Here is a 19,541-nt window from a genome sequence, read left to right on the forward strand (position 1 = left end):
TCACCGACTCAGGAAGGAGACAAGGTAGAGCAGGAGCTTTGATGTCAAAACACTGATGATTTATTGGAGTTTCGGCCGGAGCATTCACATCACAAGTCACAGCAGTCACGGTGAGACTGCACGGGTGGGTTGCCACGTCAATTCTGGAGCCTCTCTCTTGCCAGCCCATTTAACTGGTTTCACAGAGTAATCAACATATTTTGATAAGATAGCTTTAGACAGTTGGGCACACTGAGTTACCAGCTTCCGCCACGTATGGCCTCGAATATGTCATACCCTGAAGTCCACAAACAACAAAGAAGGAAGTGTCCCAGTGCACCCACAACAAAGACCATCTGTGACCCAGTGTTGACCGGTCACAGAATGGGAACAATAACATTATGGCTGAAGCAGCCTATGTCCTTAAAGGAGATAAACAGACGTCAGGGTTGGTCCTGTACGTCATATCTAGGAGTCTAGGACAATTATTTCCCTAACACAATACAATTATACTTAAAGCATGTTTCGAATGCACACGAATGCCCTTTTAAGTATATTTCCAACACACTGGTGATATAATACAAGTGCTTGAAGTGTGTTTCGAATGCACATAAATCATGATTTTAACTGGTGTACTTTAGTACACTTAAAGTTTACAAAAAGTTGTGCCAATTTAGCACACTATTTACACTTCAAGTATACTCAACTAATGATTAAGTAGTACTCCAGTACTACTTGAGTACACTTTAGTATACTTGAATGTGACCAAAATAGCAAATGTATCTAAAAGTGTACTTAGTACATTCTTCTAAAAGTATAATTTAAGCATATTATTTTTTACCTGGGACTCATCTTCTCCAAATACAAGTAGATAAGTCTTACTCCCAAAAATAGTGGAACTATTCCGAAAACTGTATTAAATTAAAGCCAGCCTCATTGCTTCACTTCAATACTTTACTTTCCACAATGACTCCTAATGAGACGAGTGGGGTGTGTGTGATTCTGTAGTCTGATCGATGTGACAGTAAAAGTGAGTCTCCTCCAAAAACCCTGGCATTATTGCCCTTCTCTTACACACTACCCCCTCTCTTTCTCACTCTCACACACACACACACACACACACACACACACACACACACACACACTACTGAACAGTTACAGTGTCCTTCTCTTCTATCTTCTTCACTCCCGTCATACTTTTATCTCTTTTTGCTTTCACTACAGCTTCTTCTTTATTTCTTTGCACTTAACAACGACTGAATCCTGGAGGCCAACCGAATGACAGCTTTCAACTGTCAATCAATGATTGTAGCTCAGGTTTTTATCAGGCAAAGGGTTTTCGATCACAGATCACAGATCAGTACCTGTGGGGAGATGTTACCTCTGTCTAAGTTCTAAGCTCACATGATGACGCATGCTGATGATGTAGGAGGAGAGGAAACCCAGTCTTTCACTCCACACGTTGTGTCTTTGCAGTGCAGTAGGCGGCTAGCTCCTTAGATGTGTGGTAACATTTTTGAGGAGGTGCATATTAGCAATGGTGTAGTATACAGCTTATTGGCAACGCCTTAACACACAACTATAAATCTGCCTTTAGTGGAAGAAATATATTTGTATTTCTAACTCCAACCCTATGTATTCATTTGTCCTTAAAATGTGATGTGTTGCTTTAGCTGTTCTCCAAGCAACTAGCTGTGATCATATGATATATGTTTATAATTGGAGATACAAACACAGACTTTATACCATACCAGGAGACTTAGCATGCATTTAATCATTTAATTTAATCTCAAGAGTTCAAGTAGATTTAGTGGAGAAACATTTGAGATTTCCTTGTTTCTGAAAAGTCAGTGAACTTGTCTGATTTAAAACCATTTATAGGTCTACTATAGGTGTAACCACTGTGAACAACAGTTAGTTAAACTGATAGTTCATACTTGTTTTCAATCTCAACATCAGCATTGTTTTAACTTCAAGAATCACTCGTAAACATTTTGCAGTGCCAAATATTGCATAGGCCTCAATAGTTTGTAACATGCAAACAATACTGTAAAAACTCTGCATCCTCCAAGACCTGAGATACAACAAACATGTTTGCTTTCAAAGCGAAATTACTGTTTTAAAAAACATCCAAGTATAAAATGTTGTGCTATGACTGAAAAGTTAAGAATAAGGAAACAAGTCCAACCTCCCACAGTAGGCTTTATCGGAACTCTATTAACGAGCTCTAAACTCAATCCTGCTCTCAATCCTGCTTCTCCTACAAAAGGACACACTATAACGAGATCAGTGTCAGCCTTATCCAATCCATCAGTTTACTGTGGACTTAAGCAAGGTATTTACTGTCTAAATCTGTTCAAAGGCTTTGAAACCACGGCCCACATGGCCACGGTGTGCTTTGAGAACATATACTGAGTGTACTCTCAACATATGGAGTCTGTAAGTGAAGTGCTGGACTCCTCTTACTTAACTGCATAAAGGAGGAACTCCTATGAAAACACAAAGGGTAGAGAAAAGAAAGTTATTACTTATTACTTTTTACTAAAGTAAGTTTCCACCACAGGGTAAGAACACTTGGTTTTTTAAGCCAGAAGTATTTTGTATGGTTAGGGTTAAGTACACAAAGACAGTGGTTGATTATTAAAATTGTGCACAACGAATGCATTTCAGTGTAATGTACAATTAAGCTGTAAGTACATGACATGTTTTAAAAAACTGAACTCAGTATTGAGGATGGCTTGAACTAAATAATACATCTCTGATACCGAGCTGCAGCCCTTTGCATAATGTTAATTTTAATAATCCTAAAGTTTAAAATCCTTCCCTGATTAATCAACTTCTCTTTATCTGCCTCTGAGATGGGTAAAGACTTACTGTAATAAATCAGTGAGGATTAATGGCTGTTACCTGGATTCACCCCATGAAATGAGAAAGTTATCCTGACAGCATAATGTATACTGTAATATTCTATAAATGATGAGTGTTCGCGCTGCAGTCATACATATTAATCAGAAATTAAAGGCAAGGTTTTGGGTATAAAAATGAATTTAAACACTGCAATAAAACAGCATTTAGTCATTGTGACAAAAAAACAGTGACATCGGTATGGTGAAGCAGGCATCTTCACGCCCAGAACATCTTCTGAGTTACACTTGGATAAAAGCGATGGGGTTATCTAGCAGGCTTGGTCTCATTAGAAACAACCTGTTTTTAGGCAGAGGCTCTGACTGTACTATAATGAGCAGTTGAAGAGAGGAGGACATGTATAATGCATTATCTCCCCTTTTATCCCAAGGATGAGAGGAGAGCCAGTTTCTGTGGGACATCCAAGTGTTGGTCATGGATTTCCGTCTGTGTGTTTTTGTAAGAGTATGCGAGTCGGGTGTTTTTTTTTACAGCAGTGTATTTGTATATTTTGTACAGCTGTGTGCAGAGAAGAAAGCATCTGACATCCTATATGTGAGAGACCTCACCTTGTGAGACACTATAGGAAAAGAGAAAACTAACCCTACCTAGACTAGTCTTAGTTTTTTTGATTCATTCAATGTTTATTTTCCCTCAGAATTGTGCACAGTGCGGGCAATGAAATGCCATAGCCACATTAATATGCTTAAGCCGTTTACCAAATGTGATAATGAGCGATGCGCTTGTGTGATCAGTGCTATCAGGGCTGTGACCATGCTGCAACGATAAACATCAGATGGTGTAAATGCACTGCACAAAGGTTCAGCTGGGGCCGTATCATCCTCAGGATCAGTGCTTCTGATCCACTGCAGAACCATATGGCTCCGCTTCACTTTAACACGCATGGATTAAAGGTCTGGTTTGCCCGGACACAGGCACTTAGTTTAAATCTGTCATTCATTGTATGTGAGGCTCTTCATTTTTATATTTTTTAATATGGCAAACAGGCTCTTTATTACAACATGAATATTTCTGGTCTTACAAATTGTGTAGGAAAGGTGCTACTCAAATACATTTGCCTTGGGTTTTAAAGCCCATTTAGTTACACAACACCCTTACCCGAAAACAACCGCACATAAATAACAAACCATATGCCAAGTTGCTGTGATTAATTTTAGATTATGCTGGAGGTGACACAGAGGAACGCTGAGTGGTAAAGAAGTCCTCAGCTGTGAGATATGAACTGATTAAACACTGATACAAGGGGAAATAATAGGGATTGTGACTTTAATATGTTAATCTGCTATCACATGTCATCTGTAGGGACTTGGCCTCAGTGGAGTAATCTTCTGGGTAACACACACATGCACACGCACACACACACACACACACACTCACACGCACACACACACACGCACGCGCACACACACACACACACACACACACACACACACACCACACACACACACACACACACACACACACACACACACGTACACACACAATAATGTGGGGGAGTTCTCAGTAAGTCACACAATTGGTTAATTGTAATTTCCTGCTACTGTAATTATTCGACTGTGTGGTGATAATTACGAGCCCATAGAATGGGAGCAGAATGTGTCAGGATACTGTAATTATTTTACACGTGTTGAGAGTACCAGTGCTGTATCATATTGCGTCAACACCCTTTTCTCACCTCCTTACCAAAGATATAAGCTTCCTGTAGCATACACTGCAATACTGTCTAGCATAAGATTTTATTTTTATCAGTAGCTCTTAGACACTTTGCTCTATTTTTGTTTTATATCGTTGTCTTTTCGCCTTTGTTACTGGATTACATACTGCAAATAAAACATTCACACTCATCCACATCGGAAAAGGAATCGATGGTAGTGGTGTTAGGGACCTTGGGATGATTTTTACATTCCTCCAAATACAAATAAAGTACAACCTCAAAGAGCTGCTAACAAGTATGTGGGATCTTCGTCTTGTTATTGCACAGCTCAACAACCTCTTACAGTTTATCATGCCCTCCCATCCTCTCCTCTCCTCTCCTCTGTAACAGCTGTGGTTGCCTGCAGCGTTGAGCTAATGCATCTCTGGCCTGTCAACCTGAGGTACATTAGCGCACTCATCAAACCGGACACAGCACAACTCGCATGCAAAGCCTACACATACTCACACTATAACGCTCACAGTGTCACTCCTCACTGAGTGGCACTTTGTCGGGCTCAGGAATAGAAATCCTGGTATTAGAGGTTCCTAAAAAAAGGGAGTGCCTGTTGTGTAGGAAATTACGGTTATAGTTGTGAGGACTGCCTGTGTGTGTGTGTTCATATATGCATGTGTTTGTGTGTGATGCAGAAGAAAATGGTTGGCTTTGGTAGTTTTCCTGATACATTGATACTGACAGATATGGCTAATTAGTGCAGCCTTGGCTTGGCTGTCCTCACCTCTCACCAGCCCGCTGTGAAATTGGATTAATTTACCTCGCCTTAATACACTGTATCAGCCGTGGAATTCAACCAATCGCAACTTTCTTTAACGAGCACAGATTTGTTGCTAATTTGGAAAGAAGCGTGTTAAAGATTATGTTTAATCTACAATGCATGTTCACACACATAAGTGTTGCTAAAACGGCACTGCAGCATCTCTACACACAGACGTGCCTGCTCGGTATGGTGAGCATGTTGACTTTGTGCTAGTAGTCCAATTAGGTTGGCTGTTCTTTAAGGTTCTTACGAAGACAATCTGTTTCTAAGGACCTCCTTAAGAGCAGCTCAGGCCCTTAAAACAAGCGGTAGACACCCTCTCCTAAGCTTGTATTCTAACTCCATCTGTTTCAATCTTACTGAACGCGGAGTTTAGTTTGCTAAGTCCATTTAGAAGCTCTTCCGTTGAAAATCATCTCAACCATCCATGCCTCGCCCCCAAATCCCCAGTTGATACTCATAATCTCTGCTGTCCATATTCTGAACCCTGCTCAAGCACATGGTCACAGCACTATTGATATAATTGGCTTCCCATCCTATTTTTGTCATCTGCTAATACCAAGCAGCAACCACTGACAGCCCTGGTCAGTCCTGCTATAGGGTAGTTTTATCTAGGCCTGCAGAGCTATGTCTCCCAATCTGCAGGGTCAAGTATATGTGAATTAAACTAATCTGGCATACAGAGACAGAGATAATCAGGCAGGCTTAAATTCAAGGAGTGGTTAAAGATGTCTTTAAAATTCTCATCATAAAATCATAGTAATATTAGAGCGTCTCACGTTCTTTTGTGCTCACTCATCATTCACTCCCTTTTCCCACACACTGTTGTTTTCTTCAGTCTCTCTTTTTATCTCCGCCTGTTTTAACATGACTGCTCTTTGCCAACAGCACCCCTGCGAAGTACACAAATGTCCATCTGTGAGAGCGTCTGCGTGGGACTCTCTTGTGATGCTGAGAGGAAACCACTGAGTGAGTGAGAAATATAGAGAAGGAAGTGTGAGTATCTGTCTACTGCAACCAAAATACTGTTAAAAAAAACTCATCAAACATGATGCCCTTTTTAGAAGAAGTTATCATCTCCCTGCTGCATTTTGGGATTAAACTCAACCTGCAACAAACTGTTACTGTGTTAAACAGCTGTATGCTTTAGTCACATCAAAATAAAACATTTACTTTGGTTTCAATTTAGAAACTCTGGAAAATGAAGTGTACATTTGTATTGTTACATTTGTATTGTTACAATAGGATAGTAATTCCTATGTATTTAGAGTTGTACATTTAACATTGCTTTTAGGTATATTATATTATCGATAGAGGCATATCAAACTAGATATCTTATTCAAATTTGGAAATCACAAAGCCCAGTTTTGAAAGCTCTATTACCAGTGATGTCATTTTCTAATTTCTCTTATTTGTCTTGACACACTTTGTCATCATATCTACATTGCTGATCACCAAACGTTTATGAAAGCACCTAAACAGCACTACAATATCATCGCTCATTTCCACTGAGACGTGCTGCAAACAACCAGTGCGGAAAAGAGTTACGCATGCACCCCACACACACACACACACACACACACACACACACACACACACACACACACACACACACACACACACACACACACACACACACACACACACACACACACACACACACACACACACACACACACACACACACTGACCCAGAGATTGCTGAGTATGTGCATTTTGTTGGTCCCGAGCCATCTGTCAAAGGTTTTTGGGGGAGATGGTGGTGATGATGGGGTCTCCAGACACAGATGACTGCAGTTCAGGACAGTTCAGTTTAGCATGTCACAGGAGGCTGACACACAAATGTGCGCACACACTCACACACACAGACACACACACACACACATATCAAGTGGCATTTATGCATGGTAGGACATATTGGATACACACACATGCACACGTACACACAAACACACACACACACACACACACACACACACACACACACACACACACACACACACACACACACACACACACACACACACACAAAGGAGCAATATGCTGCGCAGTGCTTCTACCATGAAACTGAATTGTATAGCAACAGGGTTTTCACTGCCTATTTGATGTATGTATGTCAGTGGTATATATGGCTTATTTGTAATCAGCATTAACTCATTTTAGAATAATACCTTGTTTAATCAATGGAGTGTTATTTTTAGCCATGATAGTCCCTTTACCAAAGTAAATGATCTTTTTTTAACCCCAACACTGAAGTTTGTTTTCAATCTTTACTTAATCAATCATTTCACAACTTTAACCCCGTGGCATTTTGCATTAGTAAAACAATGATAAAGTATTTTTAGTTTAGAAATGTTGACATTCAAAGTATCAGTGATTAGTCAGAATGAAGAATAACAGGAATTATGATTAAAGATGAATAGATACGAATAATTCCTATTTTGTTTCTACTTGAAGAAGGGAGCCGAAGAACCAGTTAGGGGTCTACTTTTTTGGCACATCTGCTCAGCTATAGCAAAACATAAAAAACATTACAAAAAGCCAGAGGCCAGCATGCACCGACAAAGACTCACCTCCAGAAAGTGAGAATGCCAGTCGGCCGGCCGAGAGCTGTGATGTGCAGACCAAGAGGTTCTGCATGCATGTTTTATTGCAGACTGCAACAGCAACAGAGACAGGGGCACTTAAAGCAGAATTTCAAATGATAACATGAGAGACAGAAAGAAAAGGCTTGCAGAGTTCACCGGGTGCTTCTGTGTGTATTTTTTATGTGCAAGTGTATTTATGTTTGTGTGACACCTGATGCTGTGGAAAGGCAGCTTTGTCTGTGATGGTGTGTGTTTGTGTGTGTTTTACTGTATATGATGCAGTGGAATCACCAAAATTAGGGTAGATGTATTTGGGCCATGAGAACAGAAAATGTGTAGTAACATATTTTACTCTCCATGATGAAGAGGCTCTGATGAGCTCAATTAAATAAACAGTGTGTCTAAGTCAAGCAGAGCTGCTAAATGTAGACTAAGTGTGTTACAGTATCAGTTTGCATGCCATCACATATATGTCTCGTAACCTCCCCACGTGGAATGCCTACATGTTTATGCAGTGATATTTGGCCATTTATGTGTATCTGTTTCACAACAAAAATATTTATAAAACAGGGGAATGAAAGACATAGATTCAAGAAGAGGTTGCCTCAACTCTATTCTTCTTGATCAAAATATAATAATAATCAAAAATTATATGATTTAAATCACAACACTGCTGCATTCACTCTCTTTACTGACCAACTATTCACTCTGTGGTGGAAATATAAATGTTGGAATTTCAACTCAAATGCTCTCCTTTAACATAAAATGATCAAAACTATTGCAATCATGTATTCACCTTCATTCTCACCAGAGGATGAACCATTTCCTCTGTATACTTCCATGAATCCATTAAACATTAAATGAAGTAGCCTGTTCATTTTAGCTAAAGCTGCTCACCCAGTGCAAACACACATCAGTGATTTTTTGTTAGAACTGATTGGCTGACGGCCCACATGAATGAATGGTCTCTTGTAGATATATAAGGGTTCTAATTGTGAAAGCTTCAATTTGCCCATCACATGACCCTGCAGTTTAGAAGATGGCGACTATATCTAAATTGCAACATAGAGAAAGGATGTTCCTGAGGGCTTGTACAACATTTTCCTTAAACCTCACCTTCAGATGAAAATATACACACATAATATCTGAAAATCTAAGGAGCATATTGTCCTTGATGTTGCACAGAATGCTTGGAATACAATGTTTTTAAGCATTATGTTTTAGGCCCACTATTGGTAAGACAAAAGTGTTGCATTACAAATATTTAATTCCTTCTTACACCATGGCTGTGTGGCTGTGTCTGTGGTATGGATGTATTTAGGACCTTGATATTGTGACAGCCCGTATTGTAAAAAATGGTAAACATAATCTGTTAAACAGCTGCTTTTTCACATTCTAACTTAGCATTTAGCTCAAAGCACGGCAGCCTCACAGAGTTGCAGCACGGCTGTTGTGTTGTTCTAATATTATGTTTGAACTGAACGTGGTGTTGCACTTTAATATTCTTAAATATTCTGAAATCTTTCTTGATATTTTCTATACCATTTCAGAATTTAATTTGTTACTTTCTTTGAACATCAGAGGCTTTAATCTACCAGGGGCTTCCTTTATTTTCACTGTCTTTCCCCCTTTTCTCTCTTATCAAACGTGCTCCTTTCCTCTCTCCTCTCCTCCTCTCCTCTCCTCTCCTCTCCTCTCCTTTTCTCTCCTCTCTGGCTTGTAAGTGTCTGGGCGGAAATCAAAGTGCATTAAACATTAAATATGCTGTCAAGAGGCAGAAGTCAGAAGAAGTAGGCCAGTGAGGGAAGAGGTATGGATGGAGAGGAGGAGGAGGAGGAGGAGGATAATGGACAGAGATATGCAAAGATGGAGGGAAAGACAGATGGAGACGCACTCCACGTGAGAAAGACACAAACACCCATAAATCATCACACATATTGGATTTAGAAAACATCTGAAATGATGTGTGTGTTTCCATGTGTGTGTGTCTGTGGTCAGGTGTGAGACAGACAAGACATGCCTGGACAGAGTGTATCCTAACCTGCTTTGTGTGGTTGAAATCAGATCCCTGAACCACACACAGAAACACACACTGAACACATTAAGCCTGTTGGCCAGTTGCAGAATATAACGTTGGTAAATATGTCTCTGCTGTTTTTACTGCGGCAGTTTTTGTGTTTTGTGTGTGTTTGCGAGTGTGAGACAGAAACAAAACACATTTACTTCCAGACCACTGAGGCTCACACACTTTGCTGTTAGCGAACTCTCCCCATTCTTCTCTCTTCTCATTTCATCCATAACAAACTGTCTCAATAATATGATGCACGCTACATATCTGATGCTTGTTGTACTACAAGAAAGAGACGAAGAGAGGGAGATAGATAGACTCAGCTGAAAGGTTAAAGCAGGCCTCTCTTTCTTTCTCTCTCTCTCTCTGTTACTAAGCAGACTAGCGAGTTAGAGCAGTCCCCCGGTGCCACAGGCCATACTCTCTCCAATTCAAATTCAAAGTCAAATTTGCTTAATGGCACACCAGAAAGAAACCAGTATTGCCAGAGCAGTACTTCATATACTGTATGCCACAGACCAATATGTTCACATGAAATCCCTTACACCTTAATAGCCATAAATCACTAGCCCATACTAAAACTAATGGGTGCATGGTAAAGCTTCTGTTGTTCTGACTTAACAGCCTGACTGAGAGCAGTCTCACTTTATTCAAAGTTGTATAACCAACACATTGAGCCTAGTAGTCTGATCGGATTTAAGAAAAAGTATGCTTAAATGTACTTTTATTATCTTTTGTGTTGTGTTTGTTGTGCATTTTGTCTCTGGTTCATTGACACCACAAACAGTAAGGACAGTAATGTCAGAAAGAGCTAAAAGAGGATAAAAAGCTGCTTACAGCTGGCTGATTATTCTCTGTGGGTTCGTGCAAGCTGTGAGCGACCCCCATTGCATCACATAGTTATATGAGTCACTGTTAATGTAAAACATATTGATTGGCCGAGCTTTAAAGTATGACATTTTGCTACATGTTGAGTCTTCCACTCAGGCTATAGAAACGTGCTTCCTCTGTCACCCAACCATGCCTCCAAGCAGGGCCAGTTTTTGGCTTAGGCGACATAGGCGGTCGCCTAGGGCGCCAGATCTGGGGGGGCGCTGCGCAGTTAGCTCTGGGAGGGAAAAAACACCATTGGGGCTCATTCTAATTTTCGGCCAAGATGTGACAACATTCATAATTAAGTAAATGTAACACCCTTTTCACCCCGGTTACACGTTTCATTTGCCCTGTACGATGGCCGCTGTAAGTGATGAGTGCGAGTGAGCGTGGGAACGAGCGAGGCAGAGAGGGAGGGAGGGAGGGAGAGAGAGAGAGAGAGGGTGCACCGGTACCGGCGGTGCTGTTGTTAGCATCTGGTGCTAGCTGCTCTAACGGATATAAGAAGAAGATGTTTCTTCAACAAGGGTGAAGGCTGAGACGCTCAGTGAGGTAAAGGACTCTGAGTGTTTAGATAGTTCACTTTAGTCTAAGTTATCTCAGTGGGTCTCAAACGTTTTGATCACAATTTATGTAAACAAATATTTCCAAGGCACTCCTTTATAATTATTGGGATAAACAGGTTTTAAATCATTTCAATATATACTATACTGTAGGACAGTAAACCAAAAACATCGTTTAAAACTGGAGAGATAAAAAAATATGCATAAATAAATAAATGTTAACTAGGGAAAATCAGATATGAATGAACAACAAAAATAAAATAGGCCTAAGTTACATTTATTTGTTATTGGCTATGGTAGGTTATTGGTTACATTCACTAAATTTCATTAATAAAATGCAAACCGATATTTTTCATATGGGTGTTTAAAGTTGTACCCCCTAGATCTATCCATCCATCCATCCATCTTCTCCCGCTTATCCGTGGTCGGGTCGCGGGGGTAGCAGTTCCAGCAGAGAGCCCCAAACTTTATTTTCCCTGGCGACATCAACCAGCTCTGACCCCCCTAGATCTAGTCTCTAGTAATTGTGTGCTCAAAGTGCACCAGATTGAAATCTCGGCTAGGGCATCAAATTGGCTAGAACCGGCCCTGCCTCCAAGCCTGGGACTAATGTAAGTAAATGTTTGTGTCATTGTGGGCGTGGTTGTAGCCAGAGAGCAGGGCTCATTCCAGCACAACAGATTGACAAGTGGCCTTTTAATAAATCAGATCTCATATTTCTTAGACTGTTCATATAGAGATCTACTGAGGTCTTTTCTGTGTCAGGAATTGCAACAGAAGGAGTTGGTCAATATTTTTCGTTTTTTCGTTTTTATGTATGCTCGTGGTGTGACCACATTATTAAACTGTAAACTTATTTATTCTATAACTTATGTGGTTCACACCACAAACAAACTCACATGTAATGAGAGAAACGTTCCTTTTAATAACAACATATAAACTCTGCTCTTATTTATTTAGATGTGTCTTTCTGAAACATTAGGCAAGGCAATTTTATTTAAATAGCACAGGAATTAGGAATACATTAGCAGGTTATTGGGTGGTTTTCCAAAAACTCTACATCAAAGTATTTCAGCATTTGCTTTAAACATGCAGAGAAGCATCAATAACCCTGCAAGTTAAACAACATAACAGCAAAATAAGGTAAAACTGATCTAACATTCAGGCAATTAGTCAAAAACAATGATAAAACAATTATCAGTTGCAGCACTGCAGAAAAGAATCAGGCACAATCCAGATATCCATACATTTGATTTTATTTAATGTTTGGATATTGGATCACACTGCACGGTTTAACCCTCAATATTGAGTATAAGTGTTTTGACTAATTGGCTGAATACAGCATTTGTGTCATTCAACACAGACAATGCAAGTGAAATAACTTAGCAGAGAGCATGGAAAATTAATCACACCAAACAAGCCGAAAGTTTTAACACAGTTGACTCTTTTACTACCGCGAGTGCCAACAGACTACTTGAACAGTTTGAACAAGTTTTGATAATTGTCCAAAACAGCACATTGTTTTTTTTTTAAATGTGACGAACACAGACCATTTCAACAGCATCTGAACAACGCCTACTGCCACGATAACGATCAATCTAAGTTAGCACCATATTGACTGCCTTGAATCTTGATACACTCTACAATGAAGAGAGGAAACTCTGTTGTGTCGCTGACATTCAATAGCAGTCTGTGTGCACACACAGATATGAATCTGCTGCCATTTAAGAGGATGAGGGAAGATAATAGCCCTTTTGAAAGCTGAATGAAAATAGCACAACTTTGGTGGGCATCCAAGTATGATCATTGGTCTACAGAGAACTCAAACTCTTCCTGCAAGTAGAATCCCACACATTGTCTCAGTCATGTTTCATGTGTTGAATGAAAAATCTTATGACCAAAATAGAGATGAAGGATGATAGAAGATCCCATATGCTGACTTGCCAAAGGGTTGTGCAGGTAACTTGACTGACAAATGTGTTATTCTCAAACACATCACATACAAATAATGGTAGCATATAAAGGCACGTATAGACTGTTTTCAAAGGATAGGCACCCATAATCGCACAGTGTAAGTGGTAAACCATTTCCTTTGCTTTATATGAATCTTTAGACGCATGAAAGGGTAACACAACAGTATTTTACAAGAGAAAAGCAAAGATGACAAAAACATTATAAAATCTTAATTTAATGCATCAGAATTGGGTTGTATCTCATTTCTTATGGGACCACATTTGTGTCACAAGCTCTCGAGTCAGTAATGCTTTAATAGTTAGGAAGCACTGGTCCAGGATAAAGTACTGACTCTTATTGACAGCATGAGCTGCACATTAGCATTTTTGGATTTGCAATTCACAAAACCCTTGGTAAAGCATGTGCTGAGTGATACTTATCGTGTAGGCCCTGACTGGCTGCAGGGATAATGAAGCACAGTCCACTCAACGAATCAATATTTCAAGGTTTTCTTAGCACAACAGGTGTAACAGACAGGCAGGTTCCTGAGTTTTGCATTGCTGGCAGATTTAAGGAATTGTGAGATGTGTTTGTGTGGAGACATTCGGGAGTGTACTTACATGGACTTCAGCGTATCATTTCAAATGTCTGTCCCTTTCTGCTTGACAACAATCTTTCTAGCATCATTTAATTCCAAAAGATAATGTATAGACCTCAACATCAGAGAATAATTCATCCAGTTCATTAACAAACACACTTTAACAGTAACAGTACGGATATTTTATGTAATAATAAGACATCCTCACTGATACATATGCTGTGTGTGTGTCTGTTTGGTTGGGGGTTGGGGGGTAAATCTAAAGAGCCCACAGCTTTAGGCCTCAAAATGCTTTTTCGTTGTCCCAGATAACACACAGCAGTGATGAATCCCAATGCACAGAATTGGACTAAAACCACAAAAAAGGTTCGTCTAAATCGTCTAAAATCAAGTGCCTTAAACTGAAGGGACTGCAGAGGACATAAATAATGTGGAGCTGCCGTACAGAACGCGCTGTTGTTGAATTGCACAGTCTCTGATTAATGCCAATGCTTTATTCTATGTGATCCGTCCACAGCCAACACCTGAACATCCACCCATGATCAGTTCATGTTTACACTGCAACATGGACATCTGGATTCATTATTGATGCTGTGTTGGTGCCGCTGCATGTGGATATGGTGGGTTTGGCGCACGGGGAGTCGCCTCTGAAAACCCCATCACACACAAATCTGAAAACCTTTTTTAACACACACTCGACTCTGAACTGCATGTGTTCACATCTTGAATGAAAGATCTGTCATTTTTTTTTTTGCCCCCAAAAAAACAACGCCTGAACATGCTTCAGGTGTGCGCTACCCGCAGAAACGAGACTGCGATGCTGAGCCAATGCAGCGGCAACACACGCCCCTCCGCTCCGCGCTGCCTGCCTGTGAACACACACACACACACACACACACACACACACACACACACACACACACACACACACACACACACACACACACACACACACACACACACACACACACACACACACACACACACACACACACACACACCGATCCCCCCCTCCCTCCCCCGCCTCTTTCATCGTCGACGGACACACACATCCGATTCTGGACCGCCAAATGAATGAGCAGTCAACACATCCTGTGCTGTGAAAATTAATCTCGATTATACTGGATGGTCAAATGTGCAAACGCAACCGTGTGACACGTTTCAATGAGGGGAGAGGGGGGGAGAGAGGGGGGAACGGGGCCGCGTCTACGGGCGTGCGTGCAGCTGGGTAAAATGTATTTTTTTAGGTGGGCGCCCTTCGAAGCCTGAAGGCACACATGTAGAATATGAATGAATACAATCACACATCGCTAAGGTGTATATCATGAACTGTGTTTTTTTCTTGAGAGGGGACACATACTTGTGGTGGTCTACTTACGCACTGCCTCCTTTTTAGGGTCCAGGGCACTGGCAGTCTGCTGTATCTGGCCTATTTTGTTCTGGAGGACCCAGACCCGCTGATTGGTACTAGTGATGTCGTTTTCCAGCTCCTGAAATAAGGAGCAGGCGTGCCGGGCCAGGTCGGACAGCTGTCGCAAGGTCCGGGACAGAACCACGTTACTGATGGCACACAGGTCCTCCAAAGGCAGACCTTCATCGTTGGGGACCTGATTCCTGCACAGAAGCTGCGGCTCCACAATCCTTTTGGCGAATGGCATTTTGCACGCCAAAAATAATATGAGTTGTAAGCCAAATATAAATCCCCACTGCCTAGAAGAAAAAAGGAAAAGGGGGAAACAGACAACATCCAAATATATAAATCCACGAGAAACCCGATGAGGTTCGGGCCGAACGCGCGTTATCCCCGGGCGTCAATCCAAAGTTCCCTGATTCTCCTTGAGATCCTCCATTCTGCTGCTTGTTTCTGGGGATCTCTCACACTCCCGCTCACACACGCACACACATGCACACACATGCAGGACACAGCTAAGCCCAGGTCAGTGGTGTGAGGATGCGTGTTGAGTCTGCGATCATGGGTTGCCTCCGTGCAGCGTCAATCCAGCGAGAACGACAAGGAAACATCGTCCAAAACTTTCAAAATAAAACCTGTGCCCAGTGAAATGATAGACATTGATGGACTGGCAGGCCTGCGGAATTGATAGAAAATACAGAAAACATAGGCATTGATCACATATAAAACAACAACATAGGGAACATCTTGAAAAGGCACACATTTAAATACACAACATGAGTTTCATATTTAGTTTGCACGTCTTAAGCTTTTATTTTTTAGTTCTTCCCTTGCTTTTCCGGTGTTATTATGGTTACTTTTCAGGGAATTGATGCAGCCTGTCTCTGTGGCATGTACAGTTTATAGGCTGAGAGGATGAGAGGGAAGGCTGAGGGAAAACGTGGAGATGTGGACACATGTGGACAGGGAGCGGTCAGGACAATACCTACAGCTACACGTTTCTCCTCATGTCAGAACACACTGACTGAGGAACCTTGTATAACAACAAGAATGTCTTCAGACATTCTGACTTTAGCATTGAGGACATAATATGTTCATTCTTATCCATTTTCAATATCAACCATTGGCACGGCACGCACATGACAACCCCTCGACCAATGGAGATCCAGTACTGCACAGCACACACTTTGATCTATAGATTGAAGTTATAGGAGACAGCCAAGCTCAAATTCAACTTGACAATTGCGGGTAGTTAATAATGAACATTTCCCACTATATGACAGGATTCAAAAGATACAGTAAATATGGCAACTGTATTTTTTTGTCTGATGGCTTTCTCCCTGGGGACCTCAAAGTCTTTATGCCGGCACAAAAACATATATTTTCCTTTCCTTTGACACGACAATGTTTACCAGTTAATGAGAATTTATCTAAAACACAACAAAAATAACTATACACTTACAGTGTTTACCAATCAACTATATCAGCATTTATTATCCATGGATGCTACTTTTATTCCCATATTATGACCTGAAAATCCCCACCCCAGAAATCTATTCTTAATGCATTGTATCTTTGCCTTATGATTCATAATGTTGAAGACAGGCTGGGAGTAATGACACTGAAGAAAATAAAAAATAAAAGACAGATTGGAAACACTTTTGGTTGCAGTCTAAAACTTTAATTGTTATGTCTGACACCTTTACAATACGAGTTGCAAACAAGAATCTGATGTTTGAACCTGTAAAACATTCCTTTGAATCCAATGATCTAAACATTAAATATGGCCGTATGGGTGAAATGATATTTGTTTTTATAGGAATATGATGTTCCTGTCAGATCTGTTTTCTTCACATGTCTCCCACTGGGTTTAAAACAAAGCCTACTTGTAGATGATTATATAAGGAGACAGGACAAAATCATATTTAATGCACCCATTGCAGCGTAAACCAGTAGAATATCATGTTGTTCATCACTGTGCAGTCTGTATTATCCTGCTCAAACACTGAGACTTTAAATTGTCAACTTCTCAGAACAGTTCACGGACAGCAGCAGCATATACTGTAGCCGAACGATGTCCAGTGAACACATTTATTTTTGCTGAATGTGAGTTTCCAGCTTGCTAAGCCTGGCTGTTGTGTGTTTCATTCACTGTGATTATCCTATAGCCTCTAGGCTCAGTCCGTATATAGACGTGTCTGCAGGAAACTTGCTGTTGCAGCAAATTTGAGGCAGCACAAATGAACAGGAACCTGTCATGGGCCTGTTGAAAATGCTCTCTTTTATTTTGAATGTGGGGGACATTAATTTGCATGTAAGCCTCAAATCTACATAAAGAGGTCAACTGACATTAGAAGTGAAATGCAAATTACTACATTTACTCAAGTTCTGTATACATAACTACAATTTTGAGGCACTTTTACTTTACTTTTTTAAGGGAAAATGCCAAATGGATATGTTTTTTCTATCAAGATAGTTTGACATGTCACAGAAGGAAAACACAGTTGTATATAATAAAGTAAATGACATTTAGCTGCTGCAGTTTCACGGCCCTGGTAAAGTGTCTGCTGTTACACTGCGTGACAACTGTGCTTATCACACTGTGACAAGTCAAATGATCTGCTCTGAAAAATAAGTACAGGTACAACAAAACCAACAAATATGTCAACCAGTCTGTACACACTCAAACACCATAACTGGAAATCCCTGTGTGAGTTGATACAAAATACATAACCCAATGTGTGATCACTTTACTATCAAACAGTATTATAAATAGTTAGAATTGGCTCCAGGCAGAACAGCTTCCACAACTTTTTTTTTGTCATGATCTATAGTTGTTTGTTTGCCTATTCTGTCACATTCAGCCCCTGCATCTGTGTTTAGCTTTACGGCCATTCTTCAACTGTTCACCTCAGACACCTGACTCTCTCATTCACCTGCTCACCTGTTTCCATCGTCCCAGCCCTGTCAGAACAGACATATTCCCCACTCATTTGTCAGGTTGTCATTGTTTCTTTGTTCTCTTGTTTTCCAGCCGCCTGACCCCTGACCCCTGCATCCTGTATGCTGTTACCTGGACCCTCCGGCCTGTCTTTTGGTCTGCCTATGCCTGCCCCATTCCTGCTACCCTGTGGACTCAACTTGTGTTTGAACATGCCAGTAAGCCTTTGTATGTTTGTTCACCCTGTTTCTTGCAGGCATTGTACGTATGTGTGTAAATGTTGCCTCACACTTGCATGTCCTGACAATCAACAATGTATAAAAATGCCTCACTGACAGCTTAACAAGTACTATTTTCATACATTAAGTTATACAAATCACTTAACAATGTTTACATTAGGAACATAGCTTCTTGAAACTGTATTTTACACCATGATATTGCTACTTACTTATTTAAATAAAGCATCTCAGACTGACACATGTATTAAATTCTTCCTTAAATACAGTTAAAAGTGACTTGTACTATGTCACTATTTCCATTTAATGCTACTTCATTTACTCAATTATTTTACTGCCCTTTTTACTGTACAACATTAATGTGACCGTTTTTTATTTGGTCACTTACATATGAACCACATTAAGGAGAGGATGCTTCACGAGAGATGTTTCACAAATTAGACAGACTTGAACAATTGTGGGCTTTGTCCACAGGAAGGAGCTGTTGCACCAAATGAAATCTGGGGAATGTAAAACAGGTGCACTGCCTTTTGAGTGTTTGGCAAAAACAAATCTCAGTTAGGATAGTTGCACCCTAAAAGGACAAATAAAAAAATACGAAATAAGAATGAATCTTAATACTAATGAGGGTCAAGCCAATGAATGAAAAGATAACCTGAGGCAAGTTTACTGATTGTTTAAATAGTTTTTTGATTGATTTTTATCAGAGAAAGAGAGTATTAAATAATATTTTAGTGTTGTAATAAAATGCCAATAATAAACCTTGCCCCCATGGCTGATCACATCTTATCAGTATTTAGGGCCTAACAGTGCGTGACTTGCTTTTTATCTGGTGCTGGTAAATCTACTGCCACCAGATAAGAGGCTATTATTTTTTCCTGTTTCTTTAACTTTCCCCCTCAAAGTTAATGTTTGTTTAGGAAATGACATAGCGG

General features: G+C 40.3%; 1 protein-coding gene across 3 annotated transcripts in view; it reads right to left on the minus strand.

Moving 5' to 3' along the window:
* The window catches only part of nhsb (Nance-Horan syndrome b (congenital cataracts and dental anomalies)), a 53,586-nt gene extending 37,623 nt beyond the window's left edge, over positions 1–15,963 (minus strand). For all 3 annotated transcript variants that reach the window (XM_034221382.1, XM_034221381.1, XM_034221380.1), the window contains exon 1: positions 15,397–15,963. In XM_034221382.1, the coding sequence (XP_034077273.1) occupies positions 15,397–15,676 (280 nt within the window). In that variant the 5' untranslated portion in view covers positions 15,677–15,963. The remainder of the gene's footprint in view (positions 1–15,396) is intronic.
* Positions 15,964–19,541: the final 3,578 nt, after the last annotated feature.

Source organism: Gymnodraco acuticeps, unplaced genomic scaffold, assembly GCF_902827175.1.
Source record: "Gymnodraco acuticeps unplaced genomic scaffold, fGymAcu1.1, whole genome shotgun sequence".
Lineage (NCBI taxonomy): Eukaryota > Metazoa > Chordata > Actinopteri > Perciformes > Bathydraconidae > Gymnodraco > Gymnodraco acuticeps.